Source organism: Canis lupus, chromosome 3 (genome assembly GCF_011100685.1).
Source record: "Canis lupus familiaris isolate Mischka breed German Shepherd chromosome 3, alternate assembly UU_Cfam_GSD_1.0, whole genome shotgun sequence".
Taxonomy (NCBI): domain Eukaryota; kingdom Metazoa; phylum Chordata; class Mammalia; order Carnivora; family Canidae; genus Canis; species Canis lupus.
Genome location: NC_049224.1, coordinates 34,150,624 through 34,178,512, shown reverse-complemented (window position 1 = coordinate 34,178,512; position 27,889 = coordinate 34,150,624). Strand labels below are relative to the sequence as shown.

General features: G+C 39.0%; 1 protein-coding gene and 1 long non-coding RNA gene across 7 annotated transcripts in view; both read right to left on the bottom strand.

Annotated features, from left to right (window-relative positions):
* Window positions 1-14,752, bottom strand: part of GABRB3 (gamma-aminobutyric acid type A receptor subunit beta3) — a 231,924-nt gene extending 217,172 nt beyond the window's left edge. For 3 of the 6 annotated variants that reach the window (XM_038532577.1, XM_038532581.1, XM_038532579.1), the window contains exons 1-3: window positions 13,855-14,023; window positions 13,630-13,721; window positions 13,338-13,405 (exon numbers count right to left, since the gene is read on the bottom strand). In XM_038532577.1, coding sequence (XP_038388505.1) covers window positions 13,338-13,405; window positions 13,630-13,721; window positions 13,855-13,934 — 240 coding nt within the window. In that variant the 5' untranslated portion in view covers window positions 13,935-14,023. Of the gene's footprint in view, window positions 1-12,967; window positions 13,082-13,337; window positions 13,406-13,629; window positions 13,722-13,854; window positions 14,024-14,609 lie in introns of those variants that run through there. The other 3 variants (XM_038532578.1, XM_038532580.1, XM_038532582.1) reach the window with 3 other exon arrangements.
* Window positions 14,753-16,858: 2,106 nt separating this feature from the next.
* Window positions 16,859-27,889, bottom strand: part of LOC111095355 — a 56,665-nt gene continuing 45,634 nt past the window's right edge. Inside the window, exon 3 of the long non-coding RNA XR_005356329.1 lies at window positions 16,859-17,200. This is a non-coding gene — a long non-coding RNA (uncharacterized LOC111095355). The remainder of the gene's footprint in view (window positions 17,201-27,889) is intronic.

Sequence of the window (27,889 nt, the reverse complement as noted above, 5' to 3'; positions counted from 1 at the left end):
TGAAAAGCCTGGGATTTAAAAAAAATCTATATACACATAGTCTATTTTTGGAATAACTGTTAGAACAAGTGTAAATTAGGTATAGTACTTCATGTTGGAGCACCACAAATACTGTTTTGTGACACATATTCACTAAATAACCCCCTCACCCCTATTCTCTACCATCTCAACAGGCTCTGCTGTCAGTGTAATGGAATTCCTCCATGTTTTCTTTTTACATTTTAGGGTTTTGTTGTTTTCACAATTTCTATTATGTTGATATTCACACACACAAAAATCTCCACAGGAGAGTGACCTAGAAACATTCACACTACTTAGTAGTAGAGAAAACACTTCAGTAATATCTGAGACTGATATGTGAGTCCTTCTTCTGGTTAACTGACAAGTTTCTATTAGTATTGTAGCATGAGCAGGTTCTGTTGGCATTATCAGGAAATGGGATGTCAATTAATAGATACTTGCCTTCCTGTCAACCTTTGTTTAACAAGTTTCATTGTGCTTTCTTCTGAAAAATGTTGAAGAAAAGAGGATTTTTCTTCATTGTTTCAGAAACTGAGAGAGGTGATAAAAGAAGAAACATTACTAAGCCAAAATGGCTCTTGAGGTATCTAAATTTTTAATTCAAAATCCCAAAAAGATAAATGGTGAGAGAAACTGGCAGGTAAAGCCCTCATTTCTTATCTGGTAAGGGGAAATAAATGTCATTCAGGAAAATCTCTTTTATTTGGCCTTTTTTTCTTTAATCTCAGTAAACCAGCCATTGCTCATGACCCTCAGAGTTGGCTCTACTCTTAAAGTGCAAACTTGGTTACATTTACAGCAAAGTATCTTTCCCCTTTAATATCTGAATTTTGCCAGACTCTTCATACCCCTCTCATTTGTGGGGGAGAGAGAGAGGAAGAAAGAGGGAGAGAAATAACACTGAGTGAAAACCTTTGAGAACTATCACAGTAGACAAATTATTTCAAAGTGGTAAATTAGGAAATCACTTCAGACTGTGCTACAATTCCCCTTAAACAGATATTACAAATTAGCAGGATTTCACCTACAGTGGAGAAATATGAGCTAAGTACTTTGAAAATTATTGGGCATTTTTTTGTTGTCGTTGAGGGTTTTTTTGTTTTGTTTTGTTTTTGTTTTTGTTTTTGATTACTGATTGGTCATACCTAAATTTGGGTCACACTATGCATTTTAGTCTATATCATCCTAATCCTATAGGTAATTTCCTAATTGTGTAATAATTGGCATACCACGCCTTTCCTTTTATGGAATAAAATTAGACAATTTTATATGCTTTATTTTGTAATCTCTAATAGAGGCAAGCCAAATCTTCATCCCTATATCCACACATGTTCACTAGCTTGGGTTTTATGTACAAGAAATTCAATTTTAAATGAGACTATGAATCAAGAAAAAGTAGAAAATGGTAAAACTTTTTTTTTTTTTTTTTTTGTAGAAATGCCACAATAGGGAAATTCTACCTTTGAGGTTTAAGTTTAAAATTTTTTTCACTGAATGCTGGCTTATCATCCCAAACTGGCTGAATGCAGCAGTCCACATGACGCTGACCAAGCCTATGCCCTCTTCCTTTTGGACTGGATTATGAATTCAAACAATATTAAAATTATGTTATGCTACCAAAAGAACACAGAACATTCAAAATGATTCATGAATTGAACTTATGTATAATTTTTTTAAAAATCTGAATATAGACAACTTGGAATCTAACAGCAACTGAGACATTTATGTAGTGTTTTTCTTAGGTGATAATATAAAGGTGAATATTTTAAAAAGCATTTTAACAGTCAACTACAGTTTTTGCTCATAAATTAATAGTTCTACATTCAGACTGAAAAAGGAAATACGACTGTTTGAGACCTGAAAATTGATGAACATGGATGCAGATTTTAAAATCCCAGCTTTTTTTTTAAAATATTTTATTTATTCTTTCAAGAGAGATACGGAGAGAGCAGCAGAGACACAGGCAGAGGGAGAAGTAGGCTCCCTGCGGGGAGCCCGATATGGGACTGGATCCCAGGACTCCGGAATCATGACCTGAGCCAAAGGCAGATGCTCAACCACTGAGCCACCCAGGTGTCCCAAAATCCCAGCTCTTTATGCACAAAATGTCATAATTTCATAGCACATGAACTAGATAGTCCCCAAAAAATCATTCTGGGTTTCACACTGGCCATGCTTAGAATACAACGGTTGCAAACTGCCAGATGACAACCCCTCAGATAACCAATAAGCCACGTGCAGTATCAAATGAACAAGCAGTGGTTTGTATAAGGCAAACAGAAAGTCCCCTTATGTTTCTAACTGCTCACGGACTCTAAGAATCACTGAAACCAGAACTGGAAGGCAATTTAGAGAATCCTATTAACACACAAAGATCAAATTGAGGGCCATTGAGTTTGAATGACTTGCCAAAGTTCCCACAAACCCTTCCATGGGATCTAAGTGTTCTGACAAGCAACTCTTTCCACTGCAGAGGGCAATCTTGCAAGTTCGACCCCCTATGGTCTCTAAAGACAAAACAGCCTGGGGCATTGAGGAAATCACCTAGATAATTAAAATTCCAAACCATTTACAATAAAAAGTAAAATCTCAAGCTTTGAGAGTAGCTTTTCAATAATAAAATAAAGATAAAATTTTGAAATAATACAGTATAATGCTAAATAAGCCATAGCATGGGAGAAAAGAAATATATGTATTTTTTATATTTATACTTCTTATAAGTATTTATTTCTCTCATATAATATTTTATATTTATAAACATTTATTATAAATCTATTTATATAATATATATTTATATAAGATATCTATTTCTTATGTTTTTATATTTATTTATATAGATATATATATAGAGAGAGATACACTATATTTCCAAAATCAGAATCCTTTTTTAAACCAGCTTTCTGCACTTCTAAATGCTAAAAACAAACAAGCAAACAAACAAACCCCCATTTACTATTGTAATCAACTGACATTCTAAATCTCTTTATACTTTCTGGATCTACTTTGATTTACCTGCTGATTACCACCAATCTTTTACAATCCCTGAGCCCACCACAGATTCCCAGTGGGGCCTCCATAGTGGTAGAGGCAATATTGAGCAATACTGCGCCCTTATGACATTACTGTGGTTTATTGAAGAATCCAGAAAATGCATCTGCCCTATAGACTATTATCACTGACTATTCATAAACATATATAAATTCTTCATATAACTATAGACAATTAGTCATAAGGAAAATTTTAGAAATGACTTATGCTAGGGGATGTTAAATATGTTTATCACAATAATTTTTCATCCAAAAAGAATGTTATTTTATGCATAAATATGGATAACATACAGACCACTATCTAAAAAGCACTGGCCAAGCCCAATAGCACCAAGGAGCCATATTTTGCTTTCAGTATTTATCTGCTGCTGTTGGCCCAAGAGTCTTTTGCATCTCCTCTTCAACACATATATCTCGCCTCTGTATCATGTATTTGTACTCTTATAATACAAGAAAACAAGGAAGCCTAAAATACACAGATTTCCTTCGATATGACAAAGTCATTATCCGTAAAACAAAATCTTTGTCTTTTTATCAATTATAACAGATGCTTATTCTTCATTTTTAGAAAATATCACCCATCCCCATAGGTACTGGTAGATTCTTTTTTTTTTTTTAAGATTTTATTTATTTATTCATGAGAGACTCAGAGAGAGAAAGAGAGAGAGAGAGAGAGCCAGAGACACAGGCAGAGGGAGAAGCAGGCTCCATGCAGGAAGCCCGACATAGGACTCGATCGCGGGTCTTCAGGATCAGACCCTGGGCTGAAGGCAAAACTAAACTGCTGAGCCACCCGTGCTGTCTGGTACTTGTAGATTCTTGATCAAAATTGTACCTTCCATGCTGTGGTCAGCTTCCCCAAAAGAGGTTTTATTAATGTAGCAATCTTCTCAGTTATCATTTACAAGAAATGGCCATATTGAAAGCCTTTATGGTTCACTGGACTAGTCCCATATTTTCTAAACTGTGTTCTACAAAAAACTTCATGAAGAAGTGTTAATTGGGTCCTCCACTCCCCCCTCCAAAGAAAAAAATGTCCAGTGAAATCTAGTGTTTTAAATATTGAATTCTTCACTCCTGCCTTGAAGATTTACAAAATCATTAGCATATTATGGGCTTGAAATTCCTGCAGCAAAGAAACCTATTTTACATCTTTAACATAATTTCCAGTATGATTTGAACAGAAATATTTTGATCATGGGGCCCACATTTATATCCTATAGAGCAGTGTTCTCATAGGAAACCATTATTTTAGACCCTACCACATGAAATGATATTCTCACATGAAATTTTGGTACCCAGGGCCAAAACAAAGGAAAGATTCAGAAATAAAACTCATTCAACAGCACAATTAAATATGCCCTCCTACCAGTGAATTATCTGTAGGATGTTTAACAGCATAAAAGGAATATAGCAGAATATAGTACAATCAATCCTGGTCCTCTTACACTCAGTTATTCCCAATTGTTTTTCTGTATGTGTACTGTTTTGGAAAGGCAAAGAACAGAATACACCAATGGTGAGAAATTATGCTTGCAGAACACTTAGCTATTCCCACCTGCAATGATTCTAATACTACAGAAACATTCTTGGTCTATAGTTCTGGAATTACTGGTCTAGATCATAGGAAATACACTGTTTTCCATAACTTGTATTTTTTATGTAACAAGTTCACAGGAATCCTCACATATAAAGCTATGGTTCATTTTATGTGCAAAACAAACACCCAAATAAGAGAATCTCTCTATATAAAACAAATCGAAGGTACAGCTTTACCCCAAGGGTCATATGCTATACAAATCCATTTAACAAATTCACCAAGCATATTCAACATGACAGGCCCTAGGTTCTGTAACCATTCTAAGTCTACTGCCTATCAGATATTTGAACTTATCTCTTGGATAGATATTTAGAGTCAGCAGGATTAGAAAAATCAATAATATTACAACAAATTATCCAAATTGTTGTTTCTTTTAAAGAAAATTTGGGGCTGCATAGAAACACGCGTGCACACATACACAGAACATGTAGAATGGGTGACCCAGAAAACTTGTTTCTTCTATTTATTAGTATTACCAACTGGTAAGTCTTATTCTAAAAGTTGAATTTAAAAGGAACAGTGATGTGATGCTAGACTGAGTAACAAGTATTTTATACATATGTATCAAACACAATCAGGATTATCTAGCTTTAAACCAGTAGATTTTGTTATCCTTTAAAATCAATTCAAAATAAAACAAATGTATTTCATATCATGAATCACAGCATGTGGATTTAGCCAATATTTAACATAAAAGGAATTATTTCATTGTAGAACTATGATAAAATACGATGATACTGCAATCAACAGAATCCATATCCTCTTTCACATTAACTGAAGAGACATAAATTAGGGCCTTTAAAGAGTTGTGACATTCTTACATCTTAATTTTATTCCCATTCATTTGAAATGTCAGTTCCATGCATGCTAAAGTTTTTGTTCATTGTCTTAATGTTTCTGTGTGATGCTTAAGTTCAATGGAAAAATGAAAACAGGGATGAGTTAATGCTTACAAATGACTTCAATTACTTGATGTGGTCTCCTAATAAAAAGGAATAAAGGAACTCTACACATCCAGCCAGAGAAATCAGAGACTTGACTCTCTATTGAACTGATGGTACTGAGCAAATTGCCAAAAGGTGAGACCTATCTTAGTCTTAGTGTTCCAAATTTTGCAGCTAAAGAATTTTCTTAATGGCAGGCATAAATGGTCCAGAAGTAAACTGGAAAGCTAGAAAACAAATGAAAACCATCGCAGCCTCACTGCACTGCTCAGTGGTCATCGGGAAGGGAAGGCAAAGACTAATGAATCTGTATATAAGAATCAAAACTTGTGTCACATAGAAAAATTCAACCCACATACACTTGACAAGTGGACACAAAACTTTGAGTGTGAGAAGGCAACAATGACCGGTGTTTAGAATATCCACACCAACCCTTTTTCGGGCACTGCTTCCATACTTTACACTCCTTTCTCCTTTGAAATCAGCATACAAGCTCTCCAATGAAAGGGGTAACAGGTGTAAAATACCAGCTAAGGGTATATTGTGTGCAATCATACAAATTCTGGCCAAATTAAGTCCTTTATGGTAAAATTTCTATCCATCACACTTAGACAGTAAAAGCTTCCTCTTGGTCATGAGCCCAAATTTCATTGGAAAGCTATATTTTTATTTATTTATGTGCATATATATATATTCATTCATTCATTCTTCATTCATATACTTTCTTTCAACAAATGTCTAATAGGTGCCTAACAAGTATCAGGCCATGCAAAGACTCTCCTTAGACACAGTTCTGATTCATGGAGTTTATTATCTAATGGGAAAAGAAATGGAAGAGAAAGATTTTAAGCAAATAAATACACCCTAATCACATGTAACACTGTAATAAGTGTTATAAGCAAAGAACAAGCTTTCATGGAAAAGTAGAATGGGAGGATCTAATTTAGACAACAAAAAGAAAATCACAAAAGAAGATAAAATCATGTGCACTTGTAACAGTATTTTTTGTTGCTCTGTAGTATGAGGTAGAAACACCAAAAGCAGCAGGACCGAGTAAGTGCTGGCTTCACCATGCAGTAAGTTAGTGTCATTCCTATGGCTATTTTCTCTTCTAAAAAATGGAGATGAGGCTAACACCCGTATAATCAACTTTACCAAGTTCATCATCAGGTTTTCAGATCAAGTGACAAAATACTTGAAGTAATTCACAAATTACAAAATGGCATAAAACCGCTAGTTATCATTTTTTTAAGTTATACCACAACATGTATTACAGAATAATTTAAAGGATTTCAAATGGTTGGTAGACTTCTTATGCAATGACAATATGCATGATGTAATACAGAGCACATATAAGAAAGAAAAGTCCTGGTACCAACGTAAGAAAAGAAGAGTCACAACAGCAAATAAAAGGTTGAATCAATATCACTTTACTTGCAAAAACTGGAAAAATCTTTATATGTAAGTAAGCGTATTTGCACCATCAATTCAAACCAAATACTTCTATATGCAATACACTGTACAATCCCTGAGTCAGCCATAGGCTCAAGCAAGAGGTAGATCACAACAGAGCAATGTGTGTAAGATCCACCTTTTAAGAAATGCAGCAACATAAGCTTTACAACCTCCCTGGGGGAAAACACAGACAGCATTCTCTTTGCACTCTCCGTATCATTCCTTCCAGTATTAAACACAAACTCCTCTTTGTAAAGCATATTATGTAAGGTATTATTTTCATCCATCTCTTAAGTTCATTATATGTTTTCTTATCAGTGCCCCAGCATTGATGTATGATCATAACTTATGCATGAAATGTACTGCCAGTGAAAAGTAATGTCCTCAATAAACAGCCATACCTACAAAATGCAGCAACCTAGAACCAAATGCCAACACACTCTGTGGACCTTACCCCTGGAGTCCCTCCCATGGAACCGGTTTTCCAACCCCAACTGGGTCAGAGAAACACTTTTTGCTTTCTGCTGAGTCATCCACCAGCTTACTTTGTAATAAAAGCATTAGCACATTTCCAACCTTTAAAATGCCAATAACAATTAATATGCAAGCTCTAAGTATGGTCCAAAGCTCTAGAAAAAATTAGTAAAGGACAGCTTTCTACCAGGGGTTTACACAGCTGTTGTCTACCACAATTTTCTCTGTAGAGGAAGTGTGATATCATTTTGGAATCAATTTAGTAAAGGCATGGTATGGGCATCTGGAAAGCCTGCAACTGATTTACTGAGTGTTAAGTGACTTGCTTAAGACTAGATGTTCCCATAGACTTGGAAATAGAATCCCAAACTCCAATCCCATTAGGCTCTTTTTGGCACACTACCTGGATTCCTGGGATTCAGCTCTTACACCTGAGATTCTAGCACCGTGCTGGACACTGGACTCTGGTTCAGCATTCACTACTGGCAAAGAAATCTCTAGACTCTGAGAGGTGGGGAGGAAGGACGGATTAACATAAATTTGACCAAAAATGCCTAAAAACTGAATTCTCCAGACCTCAGGTCCGAACTCACTCTAGCCAAGATGAACTTCTCCTTTTTTCCCATGCTTTCTGAAGAGAGGAAAGAAAAAGTGATGGTGCAAATGTCTGTGTGTGTATGTGTGTGTGCGCGTGCATGGTTTTGTATATATGAGTGAGATTGTATCCATTCTATAGTGATGCAGTTCCACAGCTGCCTCTTGAAATATGCCAAAACTATGTTATGTACAATACTTACTTTGTATCTAGACATTTTTTAAAGTGTATTATCTAACAAGAAAATGCAATAAAATAGAAAGGAATATAATAAAACTAGAATAATGGGTGGATATGCATCTCGTAACAGCTAAGGGTACCTTAGCTTATATATAACCTAAAAGGAACTTAGGACGAAGAAAAAAGGTAATTTTTTATTTACATGGATGACATCAGAAAAAAATAATCCTGTAATTACATTTTCCTTAGGATGGAGTTAATTTTAACGGACTAATAAAGTATAAAGTCGTAACAAAGTACAAGACAAATCATAAAAATTACTATTAATATGAGTAGAGTTTGAATCCAGTTTTCTTTGCTTAATACTTTAAAGTTAATTAAGTAAAATTTAAGTATGTGTAGTTTCTGTTCTGAATTAATAAATCAAACAATAGCTTATTCTAATCAAATTTTAAAAAAGAATTCGTGAGACCTTTAAAACGTTTTCATTTTTTAATTAAGAGTTACAGAACTACTTCATTTTCAGGGTGTCTGGTGGCTCAGTTAGGTATGTGTCTGCCTCAGCTCATGATCTCAGGTCCAGGATCAAGCCCCACGTTGGGCTTCCTTCTGGGGGGGTGGGGGGTCGCTTCTCTCTCGCCCCCTCTGCCTCTCTCCACTGCTCATTCTCTCTCTCAAATAAATAAATAAAGTCTTTAAAAAAAAAAAAACTACTTCATTCTCTGAGTAAAAATACTGCTTTGAAAATAAAATTTTCTAATTGTTTTATATCTTTAATATTTCTTTATGTTTCCTATACTCTCAATAATTTTCCTCCATTTATTCATCTCTCCACCTATCTACTCAACACATGCTTATTATACACTAGGACTGGTGCTTAAGCATCAGAATTATAGCAAATGTTTATAAAAATTTCCAGTTGACAGTGTTCTTTCATATATACAATGTCACTTAAAGAAATATATAGACTAAATTCAAATACTTAACCATGCACAACCTTAAAAATATGTAATTTTAAAATGATAACTAAGAGAAACAAGGGAAGTTATATAAGACAAAACGGTTTTCATTTGATTGCTGTCAAATCAACATGAAAAGAATTGAAAGATTCGGAAAAGTGGAAATGCAAAATATCTCTACTCTCTATGAAAGGAGTTATAGCAAAATAATGTTAAATATTAAAATACTCAAATTCATTCTAAGACCATCTCTACAAAATACCAAAAAACATGATGATGTATAGATATATATACAAATATATCTATTTATTTATTTGAGGATAGAGGTGTTCTTTGGAGATACCATCAATAGGCACTTCCAGTGGATAAAGATTTTGCTTTACAACTATTTAAACAGAAAAATACCAATATCAGTTTTATGTGATGTATGTTATTCTTTACTATCACCCCCAAAAGTTCATGAACATGCTCATATCTGTCTCACCTTGAGATACACATACTTTACATATTCTTATCTGAAACTCTGGCAAGTTTTTATTTCACTAATTATATGCTTTCAAAAATATACCTACAAAAACCCGAGAAGAAAATTTCAAGAAATGAAACTTCCAATATCATTTATCACTAAATTTCTTGTAAATTTTGCTTCTACTGCAATATCCTCACTCTTCTACCTAATTTACATTTAATTTTTTAAAAAGATTTTATTTATTTATTTATTTATTTATTTATTTATTTATTTGAGAAAGAGAGAGAGCATGTGCACAAGCAGGGGAGCAGCAGAGGGAGAGGATGAAGCAGCCTTCCCTGCTGAGCAGGGGATTCCAATATTGGCTGGATCCCAGGACCCTGGGATTATGACCTGAAGTGAAGCCTTAAAGCTGACACTTAACCAACTGGGCCACCCATTTACATTTTAGATAAAAGCTTCATCTGAAACCACATCTCAAATCATGTCATCACCTGCTTAAAACATTTATGGGGCTCCTTATGTCTTGACAATTAGCAACTATAATTGGCATGGCAGAGAAAAATCTAAGTGAACAGGGCTTTGTATACTACTTTTCCAATTTCATCTTTTGAATCTCATCTCCCCTTTGTAATCTCCTACACTCTTTATCTATCCACCCATACCTTTGCAATCTTCCTCCTTAACCCACAACACCCTTCTCTATCCATGCCAGTTACAATTCTACTCCCCCTACTAACCCATGAAACCTTCCATGTCAGAAATAATCTATCTCCCTCCTCCCTGATCTCACCTCCTCTTCTTCTCTCCCTCTCTTCTATGTGCATCTTTCTCTTGTCCCTCTAATGGGACTGACTACATCCTACTTTTTGTTACAACCATTTGACATATTTCTTCTAATAGCTATAATACTCTTAAAGCAAGACCATTTCTCATTTAGTTTCATTACCTCACAAAACTTAAGTTTTGTGTGACCTGTAAGGTGATTAAGGAAATTCATAAATAGAATCCATTATTTTTAAGCAACATGATTGAAGGATGGTTCTAATCTTATGCTTGCATTTCCCTGTTCTTTCCTTATAAAATATGACCTCCAACTTGATTCTTAACCACTGCTATAATCAAAGTTTCTTTAATATAGGTCAAGGGGTCCTGGGTGTTGAAGTCTTAAGTGTCGGACTCTTGGTTTCAGGGTTATGGGATCTCAGGGTTGTGGGATGGAGCCCCACATTGGCTTTGTGCTCAGCAGCAGAGTCTGCTTGGGATTGTCTCTCCTGTCTCCCTCCAGCCCTCCCCACTGTGTGTGCACAAATGCATGTTCTCTCTCTAATAAATAATCTTTAAAAAATAATAGGTCCATATCATAACGATAATCATGAGCAAGTATGTCAAAGGAAATCATATTTTTCTAGCACATGATTTTTCTCAATCCACTTGTTGAAGATATTTCAAATGAGAAGCAGTTCCATCTGTCCAATAGCCTCCAATCTCCAATCCTATCAATCCCCAACTTTTGTTTACAGTAAACTTAGGTTTAGAGAGCCACAAAAATTACCATTATGAGAATACAAAAAATTCATACACGTATACTATGGCTATGTTATGCACAATTATTGTCTTTAGGATATAAACTACATTAAGGATTATTCAGTATAATGTCTTGTATCTTCAGTTTGTCTATTATTGGGTCCAAAGAAAATTGGGATACTTCAGTTCATGGTACATGAATTAGGCAACTATTGGTGAAGGTTTCAAAGGTACCAAGTATCAGCATGATAACAGGATAACTAAGCTTAAAAATTAAAGAAAATGCGCCATAGTCTGCAAGAACACATTCTCCTTATTCATTTGGTTGTTTTAATATTGTATAGAGTTCTTAAAGGACCACATCAATGTATCTTCTCTTTCATTTGACATCCAACATACTGATTTCTGATATAATGATCCACTAAATATTCAATTACTTCCTGTAAATAATTGTCTCTAGATAATGTGAAGTTCTCAATTGAGAAAATTACAGATTATGTCAACTTGTTCCCTTAAGATCATAAAGCATACATTTTGGACAGGATTATTTTTACAAAATTAAGTGATATTCCTTCTGTGTTTGTAACCCTTTTATTAATATAATGCTTTGTGCAAAAATGTGTTAAGTGATACACACTGAAAGAAAAGTACATTACTTTAAAATCATATTATCATTTTAAAACTTTAAGAGTGAAAATTTGATGAAATTAATTTTGTATGGTCAAAGATTTCTTCCTACAAAAGGCACAGCAGTATATATTTTTAAATATATCTGGCTAAACGTTCTACTTAAAATAATAGTCTTAATTTATTTGCAAACGTCCCTACTTCCATAGCGTACTGCGATGTTTCAGAATACTGTCCACAAAAATACTTATTTCAAAGAAGTGTGAAGCACTAGTTTTAAACGCAGAGACCCCAAATTCCACTCCACAGTTGGATGGATCAGAATCTCTCCGAGTGAGGAACCTAAGAGTATGCATTTAAACCAAGTTTGTTGAGGTGACTCTGATGTACACCAGACTTGAGAAACCTACTGGGTCTATCTGAAACCATGCCTCATTATATTCTCAATGTTATGCTGGAAAGAAAAGTCGCCAAATGGTTTCTCTCAAAAAGTACTGCTTCCAAATGTTCATTCTTACAATGTCTAAAGTGCCATTCAGCAGAAAATTAAACCTGTTTCTAAATCCCAGGATGTTCCAGCTCAATTAACAAATGAAAGGGGTCACTCTTCTCCTTACTCCCTGTTGTCTGTCCTGAAGCGTCCTGAGCAAAAAAAAAAAAAAAAAAAAAAAAAAAAAAAAAAAAAACCCTTGGCACCGACTTCCCAGCTCGGACGCGGCCCCCCGCTTTTCCACAGGTTACCGTATTGAACCCCGGCAGCATCCGCACAGCTCTCGGTGACGGCGAGTTCGGCAGCCTCGGACTCTCCTGGCGGCGCCGCGCGTCCGAGCGCCCGCCTGCTGCCCGGGGCCCCCGAAGTCCGCGCCGCCGGCCGGGCCAGCACCTCTGGCAGCGACAGGCCAGCGGGCCGCCGGGTTCCACCAAGCAGTGCGCCCTCAGGAAAGCCACCAGACCGTGGGAACCGGCCCCAGACCCCGTGGGCCACACAGACAGACCACTGTCCCCGGTTTTCTCCAGCTGCCAGCACCTCCTCCAGGAGATAACAAAGGAACCCGCAGGTGCCTCTCACCTAGAATCGGAGCCTCCCCCACAGTCGCCTCTTTCCCGGCTCCCCCATGCCTGTTGCTAAGGAGGCGACGCGGCGCTCGGGGAGCCCCAGAACCAGGTGACGGAGCGCCGGCGGGGCTGCGCGCGCCAGGGCTGCGGGAGGCCGAGCGCCAGGCGGGCCGGGTCCCTCTCCTGCCGCAGGAGGGGTGCGCCCTCCGCCCCGCACCGCCGCCAGGCGCGCCCCCCGCGGACCCCGGGCGGGGGAGGGGCCTCCCCAGCCGGGGCTGGCTCCGGGGGGGTCGTTCCCGCCGCGGAAGGCCTGCGGCCCGGTCCTGCGGGCCGAACAGCCGGGCAGGGGCTCGGGGACAGCCCTGCGGAGGGCGGGCACTCACCATGTTGACTTCGGAAACCATGTCTATGCTGGCGATGTCGATGTTCATCCCCACGCAGACCGGGGGACCTGCGGGAAGAGCACGCCACACGCATCAGCCGGGCGCGGGCGCGGGCGCGGGCGCGGGCGGCTCCGGGGACCGGGGACGCCCAGCCGAGCGGCGGCGGCGCGCCGAGGGCCCCCACCCCGCTCCGCCGCGGCCCGGCCGAAGCCCCCGCCCCCGCCCCCTCCCCCGCCCGGGCCCCAGCGCGCTGGGGCGCGCTTCCCGCAGCGGCCGCGCACACCCCGCTTACCCCCGAAGTCGGGTCTCAGGCGGATGTCGTAGCCTTTCAGCAGCTTGTCCACCGTCTCCTTCACGAAGGACATGTTCCCGGGGTCGTTCACGCTAGGAGAGGGGCGAGGGGCGCGGAGGGAAGGGTCAGGCGGCGGCTCACCCGCCAGCGCACGCCGCGCACCCCCGCGCACCCCCGCGCACCCCGCCGCCCGGCCCGCTTCCCGTCCACCAGCCGCGACCCTACCTCTGGGCGCAGCACACCACCGCCACCAGCACTGGGGCCGAGAAAATGCCGAAAAGCCTTCCTCCCGCAAAGCCCCACATCCCTCCGCCGCGCCCCGGCACGGGGGAGGGGGCGCCCCGCCGCCGTCGCGACCAGCAGCCGGGGCTGCTCCTGGTGCTGCCGCCGCCGCCGCCGCCGCCGCCGCCGCCGCCGCCGCCGCGCTGGCCCCGAGCGGAGGAGGGCGGAGGGGGAGGGGAGGGAGGGGAGGGAGGGGAGGGAGGGGAGGGGAGGGGAGGGGAGGGGAGGGGAGGGGAGGAGGGGGAGGAGCGGGCCGGGGAGCCGAGGCGGGGGGAGGAGGCCCGGCGAGCCGGGGGCGGAGCCCGAGCCCAGCCCGAGCGCCCCGCACCCTCGCCTCCCCCGCGCGCCACCCGGCCGGCGGCCCCGGCCCTCGGCGCCCTCCTGCCCCCGAGGACGCGGCGCGGGGCCTGGAGCCGGGCGGGGCCGGGACGCCGAGCGGGAGCCGCGGCCGCGCGGCGCAGAGCAGGGCCGGCCTCCCCGCGCCCTGGCGGAGGAGGGGACCAGCGGCGACCGGGACCGAGGCGGTGAGAGAAGCGCGGCCCGCGGCCCCCACCCCTTCCCGGGCCCGACCCCCTCGACGGCCCCCGCCCGGCCGCGACCACGGCCGAGAGCCAGGGGAGCCTACGGCGCCCGCGACCCCGGGACCGCGCGCCGCCGCGTCCGCCAGGAGGCTGCGGGTCGGGGAGAGCCCCCCTCACCTGCGGGGCTCAGAGCCCCGAGGCCCCAGGGTGCAGGACAGCCAGAGGGGCAGCAGCAGCGCCGGGAGCCCGCGGCACATGGCGTCGCTCCTCCGACCCAGCCTGGGTGGGACCCGCTCTCCCGCAGCCGGAGCGCTCCCAGGGCGCTGCGGGGATCCCCACCCCCGCCCGCGCCCGCGCCCCCGCCCCCGCCCCCACCCACGGGCTTTCCCGCCTGACCCATCTCCCAGCCCCTCGCGTGGCGGCCCGGTTCGGTGTTCATGCGCTGTAAGGCCATTTTTAAAAACTGGGCTCATTAGGCTGCTTCTCTCACCCCTGCCCGCGAAGCGCTGGGCCCTCCGTGCTCACGTAAATACACTTAGAACGAATAGTAAAGAGAGGCCTGGTGGTGTGCGCCTCATTATCAGTGAGCCGCAGCCTGAATCAGGCCCGAATCTGACCCGGACTACCATCCAGGGTCGGGAAAATAAATGCTTTTTCTGTCGCACCCTGGAGCTGTCCGTGGTTCTTCATAGAAAGCAAGGAAACTCGCTTTCCCTACGACAGGCTTTCATCCTTTGGTTCTCCTTAGAAGGCCAATGGCACCGCGGCTAAGAAACAGACTCATCTACACCACAGACCACCCTGCCCAGGGTGGTACCTCAGTGTGCCTAAGGGGTACCTCTTCACTCATGACCACAGGTTGCATATTTTTCTTTAGCGAATAAGCTTCAATAAAATTTCTCTGTGCCTCAGACTTCTAATATTGAGGAAAATGGTTACACGATACTATTTGTGGTCAACCAACAAAACCTACAAATCAGGGATCCCCGGGTGGCTCAGCGGTTTAGCGCCTGCCTTCGGCCCAGGGCATGATCCTGGAGTCCTGGGATCGAGTCCCACATCGAGCTCCCTGCATGGAGCCTGCCTGTCCCTCTGCTGTGTCACTGCCTTGCTCTCCCTCTGTGTCTCTCATAAATTAATAAATAAAATCTTAAAGAAAAAAAAAACAACCTACAAATCAGTTTACTTTTGTGCTTGAAAGACTTTCCTGCACCATTCCAGGACTTAACGAATGGTGAATAACAGATAACTAACTTTTTGTGTTGACTTATTTTTTTCTATAAAGATTAAGGTTTGGGGGGCACCTGGGTGGCTCAGTTGGCTAAGTCTCCAACTCTTGGTTTCTGCCTAGGTCATGGAGCCCCGCGTGGGGCTCTGTGCTCAGTGCAGAGTCTGCTGGTCTTTCTCACTGTGTCCCTCCCCACCCCCACTCTCTCTCTCTCAAAAATAAATAAAATATTTTTTAAAAAGATCTAGGTTTTCTTTTCTACTTCCCTACTTTACGTTGGTAAATATCTAAATCCAGACCTTTATTCTCAAGTTGGCATGTTTCTGTGCATTCATTTCAAATATCATTATTGTCTTTCTTAAAAACTAGCAATTTTATTTTTGGAATAAAAAATGTGACCACAGAACCTGAAAGGTTGATATTAAGATAGATTAAGAGATAAATAGACCTCCCTGATCGTTTTCTGGAAAAGTCCGTTAACAACTACTTTGTGTTCTGTGTCCTGTTAATGTACAATGGAATTATAAGGAAAATGAGTTATGTGTTACACCCTCCCCTTCACATTCATGTTGCAATCTATTTCTCCTATTTACATATACCTCTTTTAGAGAAATGCCTTGCTGGGGATCACAGCTATAGAAAGTAAACAATAAGGTGTTTGAGTAAAGCCGATACCATAGTATTATCCCCTTTTCTACTATTTTACATGTCCTAAAACTTGCAAAACCACATTACAAATGTAATTATTATCCAACTGTATACCACTTCAGATCTTATCTTTAACCAGTGTCTGTGAATCTCGGCCTTATTTTTCATCCCAGTTACTGCTTTAGCATGCAGTTCCACAAGAGCTCTAATCAGCTTTACATGCAGACAAACTCACATCCCTTACTTCATGTACACATTCCTTGTCTCTCACCTCCCACCATCAGGTTTCTCAGTAGACAGTGAGGTCCAAAATGCTACCAGCTCAGTACTTATGTATGTGTGATCTGAAGTTGCCGGAGAGTTAGCCATCCATGGGACAGAACTTTGGTAAATGGGAGGTGGGAGCCAGGTACATAAATGACTTTCCCTTTATTGCCCCCAAAGAAATGTCCTGAAATGCAGCAGTAGCTCCTACGTGTTCTCCCTTCTTCCATGCCTCAAACCACTTGTCCTTCATTCTTGTTTTCGTCAGTATTGCACACTTTAGTAAAACTGTAGCATTTAAATTTTGCCTCAGGATGTATTTTCTGAAGAACCCAGACTAAGTAATCAACCAATTGGTGAATTATTAAAAGTATCACCTAAAATGCAGTCTTTTATAATATGAAAGCAAAATCAAAGACAAACATTGTGGTGAGTATACACAGGTATAACTAATGTACATGAGTTATAAGACTCATCATGGTTGCTGCCCAGCCTGCACTAAAAGCTAGGCATGGAGCCCCTGGACCCACCGTCCTGCATCAGCTCCCTCTCACATAGCCATTTTGGAGGGTTGGATGAGCACAGAACCCCAGGCACCTCCATCCCGTGACTCTTCTTGACAGGATTCCTGAAAGCAAGAATAGTTCCATATCTTTACTAAATGGTGCTAATGTATTGGCCAAACCAGCAGGAAATTATTTATTCACTTTTCACTTTAACTTATTTTCTACTGAAAGAGAAAAAGGATATGGGGTCCCACAATGGGTAAATTTTCATGTCAGAAGAAAAAGAATAGGAATCCCATTTTTTCATTGGAAAGTGGTTTTAAACAGTCTGGAATAATATTTTGGGGACCTGAAGTAAGGAAGAAAGGGAAGAAGGTAAGTGAAGAGCATCCCGTGATCACTTTGCCTGGCTGACCCAAATGCCTTTCACCAAACTGCCTTTTGTTCGGTCACAGTTACCTCTTACTTATAGAGAATCGACTTGGTTTTTTAAACAGCATCAAAGCTTCTGACAATATATTGTAAAGCTCTTTAAAAATAATGCAATCAATTGGAGGTATAACATATGAAAAGTGTTAAGTGTAAAATTCGTTTTGACAAATGTTGGTGTACATTCTCATCGCACCCCAAATTCCCTCTCAGTCTTTAAACCTACATGTCATTCTCAGGGATTCTAGACAAGCGCTGACCTAAGTTCTATTCTTACAGATGTTTTTTGCCTAGAATTGCACATAAGTGGAGTTACTCAGTATATGTTCTTTTTCGTCGGATTCTTTGCTTTACTACTGTTTCTGATATCTATACACACTGTTGCAAATCCATATACTCTGTTTCTCCTGACTCCAATGGTGTTCCATTGGAACACATTTACAATTTATTCATCTATTCATCTGGTTTTGAACCTTCCTAGTTTGGGCTACTATAAATAAGAAGTCATCTACAGTCTTTGTATGGATATATAGTTCAATTTCTCTTGGGTAAATTCCTAGGAGTATAATGGTATAATGGCTGAGTTTTATATAAGCTGATGTTTAACTTTATAAAGACCTACTAATATATTTTCCAAAGTAACTGAGGATTTTACATTTCAACATTAATGCATGAGAATTGAAGCTGTTCCACATCCTCTCCATCCATTCTAGTAGATGTATGGTGATATGCCATTGTGGTTTTAATTTGCATTTGCCTGATAAGTATATAAGCAAGTATCATTTATTTCATAATGACGACTCATATTTTCATTTTGAATATATAATATTTTCCCATTTTTAAATTGCATTCCTAGTCTTTTTTATTAAGATGTAAGAGTTCTTTATATATTCTGAATACAAGTCCTTTATCAGATATATGTATGTGACTATTTTCTCCCAGTCTGTGGCCTTGCTGTTACACTTCTGAAAATATTTTTCAAAGAAAAGAAGAAATTAATTTAGTTGAAGTTCGATTTATAACCTTTCTCTCCTATGTTTTGATATTCTATCTAAGAATCTTTGCCTAATTAAAACATAGGATTTTCTCTGTGCTTTCTTTAAGAAGTTACAATTAATATTTAGATCTGTGATATAGCTATCTTTTTATGGTTGATGTGGGTAAGGATCAAGGGTTTTTTGTTCCATATTGTGTCTAGTGGTTTCATCATGATTTGTTAAAAATCTTATTCTTTCCCCCATTGAGTCCTCTTACATTTATGTTGAAAATCAATTGATTTTATATGTGTGGACATATTTTGGACTCTTCCTTTTAGCTGTTTCATTGAGCTATATGTGCATCCTTTCACCAATTTCATACTGCTTTGATTAATGTAGCTGTAAAGTAAATATTGAAAACAGATATCATGATTCATACAACTTTGCTTTTCTTCTTCAAAATTGTTTTTGACTACTTAAGGTCTTTGCATTTTCATAGACGTTTTAGAATTATTTTATTAATTTCCATAGAGAAACCTCATGGGATTTCAATTCGTGTTACATAAAATCTATAGATGAATTTAGGGAAAATTTACATCTTGACAATACTGAATCTTCCAATCTAGGAAAATTCTACATTTCTCCATTTATTTAGACAATCTTTAATTTTTCACAAAAATATTTTGTAGTTTTCAGTGTAAAGGTCTACATTTGATTCACTAAATTTATCCCTAAGTATGCCATATTTTATGCTACTGTAAAGGCTATTTTTAATACTTCATTTTCCCATTGTTTTTGATAATATATATATAAATATATATACATAATTGATTTTTGTGTATTGACATTGCACCCTATGTGCTTATTATTTTAATAGAATTTATTCCCTTAGGGTTAAAAAAATTATGTCATCTGTAAATGTAGACAGATTTACTTCTTCCTCTCCTATCTGGAAACTTTCTATTTCTTTTTCTTTCCTTACAGCACTGTCAGAGATCTTCAGTACAATGTAAAATAGAAATGGTGAGAGTGGACACTCTTGCTCTATTCCAGTATTAGGGGAAAACGCTCAGGTATTTTGTTGTTGTTTTGTTTGTTTGTTTTTAAAATTAAGTATGACATAAGCATCTTCCTCTTATTTTTCTTCTGTTCTCTCTACTTTTTCTCCTCCTCTTTCTCCTTCATCTTGTTCTTCCTCCTTCTCCTTTTCCTTCTCCTCCTTTTCCTTCTCCTTCTTTTTATTCCTCTTTTCTTCCTTTTCCTTCTCCTCTTCCTTCTTCTGCACCTTTCTGTAAAGTTTGGTCTTAAGAGTACAGCAGTACAAAGTATGCATCTAGCATGGAGTACTTTTAAGGCTTTGATCTAGGGTGTCAGAGCCCAGGCAATGTGAGGAGAGCATGAGGCTTCATAGCTGGAATGGGTGAAAAAGGTGTGTTTTTTGGCTAAAGCTTGGAAGTCACAGCCAAAGCAAACTAAGTAGATTATCACTGGGTGGGACAGCCTACCATGGGTGTCAGGACCCATGGAAGATGTGGAAGTAAATGATATGAAGAAAGCAGGCCATGTTTTAAATCAGACACAAAACAATGGAAATTGATCCAGTGTGGCAGTCGAGGTCTCAGAGGGTGACGAGAGTGTCCAGGCATGGAGTCTTCCCTATTAGGGCGCTAAGCCAAAGCAGAATGAGAAGTGCATCCATAAAAGATGAGTTAGCCTGTAATAGGAGTTAGATCACAAGCAGTGTTAAGAAGGCATTGCCAAGATGGGCATGAACAAGAAGAGAAAATGATGTAGGCATCCGTGTGCTGGGGTGACTTGTCATGGAAACTCCGAGCTCAGGAAAACTGAGGATGTACTGGGATGGCCCAAAATGGGGATTCAGAACCTGAACAGCGAAAGGAGAATGTATGCAGAGAATGGGTATAGGAGATTGGTTACATAATGGGGCATTGATCAAATGAACAATGAGGGTAATGGAAGCGAGGTTTTCTCTGTTGGAAATGAGAATTACAAATACCAAAAAGGGAGAAACAATGCCTGTGATGGGAGACTGCAGCTGAGTGTATTAGTGTGAACTAACAATTTTCAAAATATAGAGATAAATACAAATATATATCCACATATATATGTATATTTTATTTATTTATTTATTTATTTATTTATTTATTTATTTACTATATACATAGATATATACATATATATTCTTTAGTTCTATCCAACAAGAAGGCCTGGGAACGGTGATAGTCCAATAGCAATAAGCATCATCCAGATATTGGCTTCTACATAGCATTTTCTACTGAAAATAAAACCTTGGTTCTTTGGGAAAATGATTGATTCTTGAGATGGCTAGGGGAAGGAAAAGGTGACACTAGAATATTTTGTGCCAGAAAAATAAGTGTTCAGGGAGTAATGGAGACATGTCAGAAACACAGAATTCAGTTTGAATGTGTTTATACTGCCCAATTTTAGAAAAACTTGAGCACAAAAATAAATAATGACAATAATGAACTCAACCCACAGAAGAAAATTTGAATTCACGTGTATTAATTGTTTGATCACAAGTGGTATATTTACATAGCTTTTAAGAATGTTCCCCCAAAATACTAATTATAATTATAAAGATGAAACTTAATAGTATAGCCTGCAGATATCACCTTAATCAAGTGATCAATATGAATAAATTAAACAATGGAATAAATCAAAATAATGTGCCCCATGATACATGCATTAAGATTACTGTATCAAGGGGTGCCTAGGTGGCTCAGTCATTGAACATTTGGTTCAGGTCATGATCCCAGGGTCTTGGGATCATAGGGTCCTGGGATTAGCACCCATGGGGCTTCCCCACTTAGTGACAAGCCTGCTTCTCCCTCTCTGTCTGCCTGCCACTCCTCTTGCTTGTGCTCTCACTCTTACTTCTCTGTGTCAAATAGATAAATAAAACCTGAAAAAAAAAGAATTATATTTTAGTTCTGTGAAGTTTTTAACAAAGATGTGTAAACTAAATGTAATCAAGAGGAAACATCAGACAATTCCAAATTTAAATATTCCAATTACAACTTCAGTTACAATGGCTCTATATTATTCAGAAGGGCCAAGGTCATCAAATTTCAGAGAAGGCTGAGAAACTGTCCAAAAACTAAAGAAAACTAAAGGGAATCCTATGGCATGTATATTCTGAATTCGACCATTTTACTATAAAAGACATTAATGGTGCAATTGGTAGATCTTGAATAGGGTCTAAAGATTTCATGGTAGTAACTTAATATTGATTTCCTGATTCTGATGATTGCATTGTGGTAGCATAGGAAAGTCTCCTTGTATGTTTGAAAAACACTCACATATTTGAGATTGATAGTCATCAGCATGGCTTCTTTTGCACAAAGATTCAGGGAAAAGTTTGTTGTCAGGTACTTCAAATTTTTCGGTAAGTTTATGATGTTTTCAATATTTTTTTAAAAAGCTAAAGAAAAATGTTTTCTGTTGATATACTTTATCAGATTAAGAAAATAGCCTTCCATTTCTGGTTTGTGGAAAGTTGTATCAAAATTGGAGCGGGGGCTATTCAACATAGTACAAGAAGTCCTAGCCTCAGCAATCAGACAACAAAAAGAAATAAAAGGCATCCAAATTGGCAAAGAAGATGTCAAACTCTCCCTCTTTGCAGATGACGTGATACTGTGCATAAAAAACCCAAAAGACTCCACCCCAAGATTGCTAGAACTCATACAGCAATTCGGCAGTGTGGCAGGATACAAAATCAATGCCCAGAAATCAGTGGCATTTCTATACACTAACAATGAGACTGAAGAAAGAGAAATTAAGGAGTCAATGCCATTTACAATGGCACCCAAAAGCTTAAGATACCAAGGAATAAACCTAACCAAAGAGGTAAAGGATCCAAACCCTAAAAACTACAGAACACTTCTGAAAGAAATTGAGGAAGACACAAAGAGATATTCCATGCTCATGGATTGGAATAATTAATATTGTGAAAATGTCAATGCTACCCAGGGCAATTTACATATTTAATGTAATCCCTATCAAAATACCATGGACTTTCTTCAGAGAGTTGGAACAAATCATCTCAAAATTTGTGTGGAATCAGAAAAGACCCCGAATAGCCAGGGGAATATTAAAAAAGAAAACCATAGCTGGGAGCATCACAATGCCAGATTTCAGGTTGTACTACAAAGCTGTGGTCATCAAGACAGTGTGGTACTGGCACAAAAACAGACACATAGATGAATGGGACAGAATAGAGAATCCAGAAGGGGACCCTCAACTTTATGGCCAACTAATATTTGACAAAGCAGGAAAGACTATCCACTGGAAAAAAGACAGTCTCTTCAATAAATAGTGCTGGGAAAATTGGACAGCCAATGCAGAAGAATGAAACTGGACCATTCTCTTACACCATACACAAAGATAAACTCAAAATGGATGAAAGATCTAAATGTGAGACAAGATTCCATCAAAATCCTAGATAAGAACACAGGCAACACCCTTTTTGAACTTGGCCACAGTAACTTCTTGCAAGATACATCCATGAAGGCAAGAAAAACAAAAGCAAAAATGAACTATTGGGACTTCATCAAGATAAGAAGCTTCTGCACAGCAGAAGAAATGGTCAACAAAACTACAAGACAACCTACAGAATGGGAGAAGATATTTGCAAATGACGTATCAGATAAAGGGTTAGTTTCCAAGATCTACAAAGAACTTATTAAACTCAACATCAAAGAAACAAACAATCCAAACAGGAAATGGGCAAAAGACATGAATAGAAATCTCACAGAGGAAGACATAGACATGGCCAACAAGGACATGAGAAAATGCTCATCACTGGCCATCAGGGAAATACAAATCAAAACCACAATGAGATACCACCTCACACCAGTGAGAATGGGGAAAATTAACAAGGCAGGAAACAACAAATGTTGGAGAGGATGTGGAGAAAGGGGAACCCTCTTGCACTGTTGGTGGGAATGTGAACTGGTGCAGCCACTCTGGAAAAGGGTGTGGAGGTTCCTCAAAGAGTGAAAAATAGACCTGCCCTACGACCCAGCAATTGCACTGCTGGAGATTTACCCCAAAGATATAGATGCAGTGAAACACCAGGACACCTGCACCCCGATATTTATAGCAGCAATGTCCACAATAGCCAAACTGTGGAAGGAGCCTCGGTGTCCTTTAAAGATGAATGGATAAAGATGTGGTTTATGCATACAATGGAATATTACTCAGCTATTAGAAATGACAAATACCCACCATATGCTTCAACATGGAGGGACCTGGAGGGTATTATACTGAGTGAAATAAGTCAATCGAAAAGGACAAACAGTATATGGTCTCATTCATTTGGGGAATATAAAAATTAATGAAAGGGAATAAAGCGAAAGGAGAGAAAATGAGTGAAAATATCAGTGAGGGTGACAAAACATGAGAGACACCTAACTCTTGGAAATGAACATGGGTGGTGGAAGGGGAGGTGGGCTGGGGGTTAGGGTGACTGGGTGATGGGCCCTGAGTGAGGCACTTGGCGGGATGAGCACTGGGCATTATGCTATATGTTGGCAAATTGAACTCCAATTAAAAAAATAAAAATAATAAAAAAAATTGAAGTGGGGGATGCCTGTTGGCTCAATGGTTGAGCATCTGCCTTCAGCTCAGGACATGATCCCAGAATACTGGGATCAGGTCCCGCATCCGGCGCCCTGCATGGAGCCTGCTTCTCCCTCTGCCTATGTCTCTGCCTCTCTCTGTGTGTCTCTCATGAATAAATAAATAAAATCTTTAAAAAAAATGGAGTGGGATCTTGTCAGAATCTTTTGTTGTTCTTGTTATATCTATGGAGATATTCATAAGGATATTCTCTTCTATTATTTTAATGTAGTAAATGACATTGATTTTCAGATGATAACCACACTTTCCATTTCCAGGATAAATATCACTTGGTCATATTGCTAACTTTTTTAGCAACCCATTTAATTTGACTTCCTAATATTTTTTGTTAAAGATTTCTGTGCTTACTTTCATGAGTGTTTTGGTATAATTTGTCTTTCCTAAAATGCCTGGGTTTTGTTTCAGTACAAAATGAAGCTACAATATGTCCCCTCTTCCTCTAAGTATTGAAAAAAAATTTTGTAAGATTGTTATCATTTCTTGCTTAAGTGTTTTTTAAAGAATTCATAAATGAAGCTCTCCACTTTTGAAGTTTTCCTTAATTTTTAGTGATAAATATAATTTAACAGGCACAAGGCTATTTGGATATCTACTTCTTCTGGTGACAGTTTTGCAAATTTATATATTCTAATAAAACTTCCCTTTTCGGGGCAGCCCTGGTGGCCCAGCGGTTTAGTGCCGCCTGCAGCCCAGGGCGTGATCCTGGAGACCCTGGATCAAGTCCCATGTCAGGCTCTCTGCATGATGCCTGTTTCTCCCTCTGCCTGTGTCTCTGCCTCCCTCTCTCTCTATGTGTGTGTCTCTATGAATAAATAAATAAAGTCTTTAAAAAAATTTTTAAAAATCTTCCCATTTCTTGTTAGCTTTTCAAATTAACAACAAATGCTTATAATATTTTGTTATTATAATTTTGTAGTCCATAGATATACAGTTATACTCCTTCTTTCTTTCCTGATATTGGTAGTTTGTTGTATCTTCTTGCTTTTTTCCCTTGATAAATCTAGGTTGAGGTTTATTGCTTTCATTTGTCTTTTCAAAACAACCTGCTTTGGGTTTCACTGATTTCCTCACTTATAACACTTGTCTGTTTAAGCCCACCACCATTTTCTCTGTTTTCTGTTTCATATATTCTTTGCCATTTCCTACTTTTTTCTGCCTGCTCAAAAATAAATTGGTTATTTTTAGCATTCAATTCTATATTAACTGTAGGCTTATAAACTAGAACTTTCTATTTTATTATTAAAAGTCTAGAGCATTCATCTTTCTGTAGCCAGGCCATCATCAATGTAATAATACCACTTAATGTTTAATGCAAGAACCTTACCAATTTCACCACTTTCACTACTCCCTGTGTATTATTTTCCTATTTTACTTTCATATATGTTATAAATACCATATCACTGTTATTGCTCTAAATATCTTTTAAAAAGATATTTTAAAAGAAAATAATTATTTTATATTTACTTACATGTTTTCTGTTCCTACCATTCTTTATTCGTTTGTACAGAACCAAGTTTATATCTGAACTCATTTTCCTTTGTCTAAAGGGCTTACTCTCATTCTTCTAGTACATGTCTGCTAGTGACAAATTCTCATAGCTTTTGGTTGTCAGAAACTGTATTTTGCCTCCATTTTCATAAGATTACTTTATTATGTATAAAGTTTACAAGTTTTAACACTTAAATATAGTATTCTATTATTATTTTGGCTTAAATATTTATGCTGAGACATTAACACCATTTCTTATTACTGTTCTCATGTACATAATGTCTTTATATACACCCTTTGTTTACTTTTAATAATTTTTTCCTTCTAATGCTTATCATCATTTTTTAAAAATGCAATTAGCCAATATACGCTACTATAGTATATCATTAGCTTCAGATACTTGTCAGAAATTTTATTATGATATTCCTAAATGTGCTTTTCATTTTTTTATTCTTCTTGGGGATTCACAGAGTTTCTTGAATTTATGTAGCTATAGCTTTCATATAATTTGGATAATTTTTGGCGAGTATTTTTTTTTACTAGATTTTATTTCTTTATTCATGAGAGACACACACACAGAGAAAAAGAGGCAGAGAGACAGAGAGACAGAGACTGAGGGAGAAGCAGGCTCCATGGAGGAAGCCTGATAAGGGACTCGATCCTGGGACTCCAGGATCATGCCTTAGGCCAAAGGCAGGTGCTAAACCGCTGAGCCACCCAGGGATCCCCTGGCTAGTATTTTTCAAGATTTTATTCCTTTCCCCTCTGGAAATCCAATTACACATACACTAAGTACTTTGATATAGTCTCATACATCACACAATCACTTTTTTTTTCAGTCTGTTTCTCCACTAAGCTTTAGTTTGGATAATTTGTGTTGTTATGTCTTCAAGTTCTCTTATCTTTTTTTCTGCAGTATTTAATCTCCCTTTACTCACTTCCAGGGGCACAATCATTTTAGAAATTTTGTTTAAGCTTTAAGAGTCTCACTTGGAAAAAAAAAAAAGAGTCTCACTTGGTTGTGTTTTATATGTTCCACTATTGCTGTGATTGTGTTCACTTCTGCTTTAAACTCTTGAGCTAATTAATAGTAAACTCTTAAAAATTTTGTCTGGTATTAAATCTTGCCTCAGGTTTGATATTGTTTTCAATACATTGATTTTTTCTAATTATATGTCACATTTTTTTCTGATTCCTAGTATACTAATAATTCTTGTTTAGATTGCACATTTTGAAATTTATATTGTTCTGTGCTGGATTTTGTTATCTTCTTTTAAAGAGTGTTGGACTCTGTTCTAGCAGTTCAGTTACTTGCTGGTCAGTTTGATCTTTTCAAGGGTAGTTAAAGCACCTGTTTATAGCAGGTCTAAAGTAATCTTCAATCTAAGGCTTGTTTGGACATACTACTGAAGTATTCTCCTTATGGAAAACCTATTGAATCCAGGTGTTTAATAATGACTTGCCACTCTGGCTGGTTAGAACATGAATATCTCCCAGTCCTATGTAACATCTAAAAATCAGGTCCTTGCTTATTTTTATGCTTAGTACTCATCAACATATGGAAGAGGATCCATATATTTGGAGCTCTTTCTTTGTACAGCATCCTTATTTCCTATTTTATAAATTGCAAGTTGCTACACTATCTCAGAATTCTGATCTCTTCTCAACCCAATGAATCTGTTATATCCTACTTGAAGTTTCTCTCACTACGTTGTGTTCCATAAAATCTCAAGGCAAAAAGCTAGTTCAATTATAGGGCTCCTGTTTCTCTTCTCTAAGGGAAAGTATTGCATTGCCTTTGTTCAGTGTCTACATATAGTTGCTTCATATATTTTATTCAGCTTTAGTAGTTGTTTATGGTGGGAGCCTACTCACATTTACATAATTATTACCAAAAGATTTCTTGAACTGATTTTGATTTTAGGAAAATCACAATTGAAAATTAAATTGTCATTATTCTCAGCCCAGATGTAGTTATCTGAAAGTAGCAAATGATCTCATCAGTGATAAGAACACTCATCCACATAATATCCACTATGATTTAGTCAATTAAATAGGTAATAAATTTACCAGAAATAGGTTTATATATTTTACCAAGTACATTTACATCTATGGTAAAATACAATCAGAAATGCTATTTTAAAAATTTTGTGCCGGAGTAGCAGTTCCTTAAAACTCCAATGGGAAGAGGAGGGAAATGTGACAATAAGCACAAATGTAACTTGCTGCCAT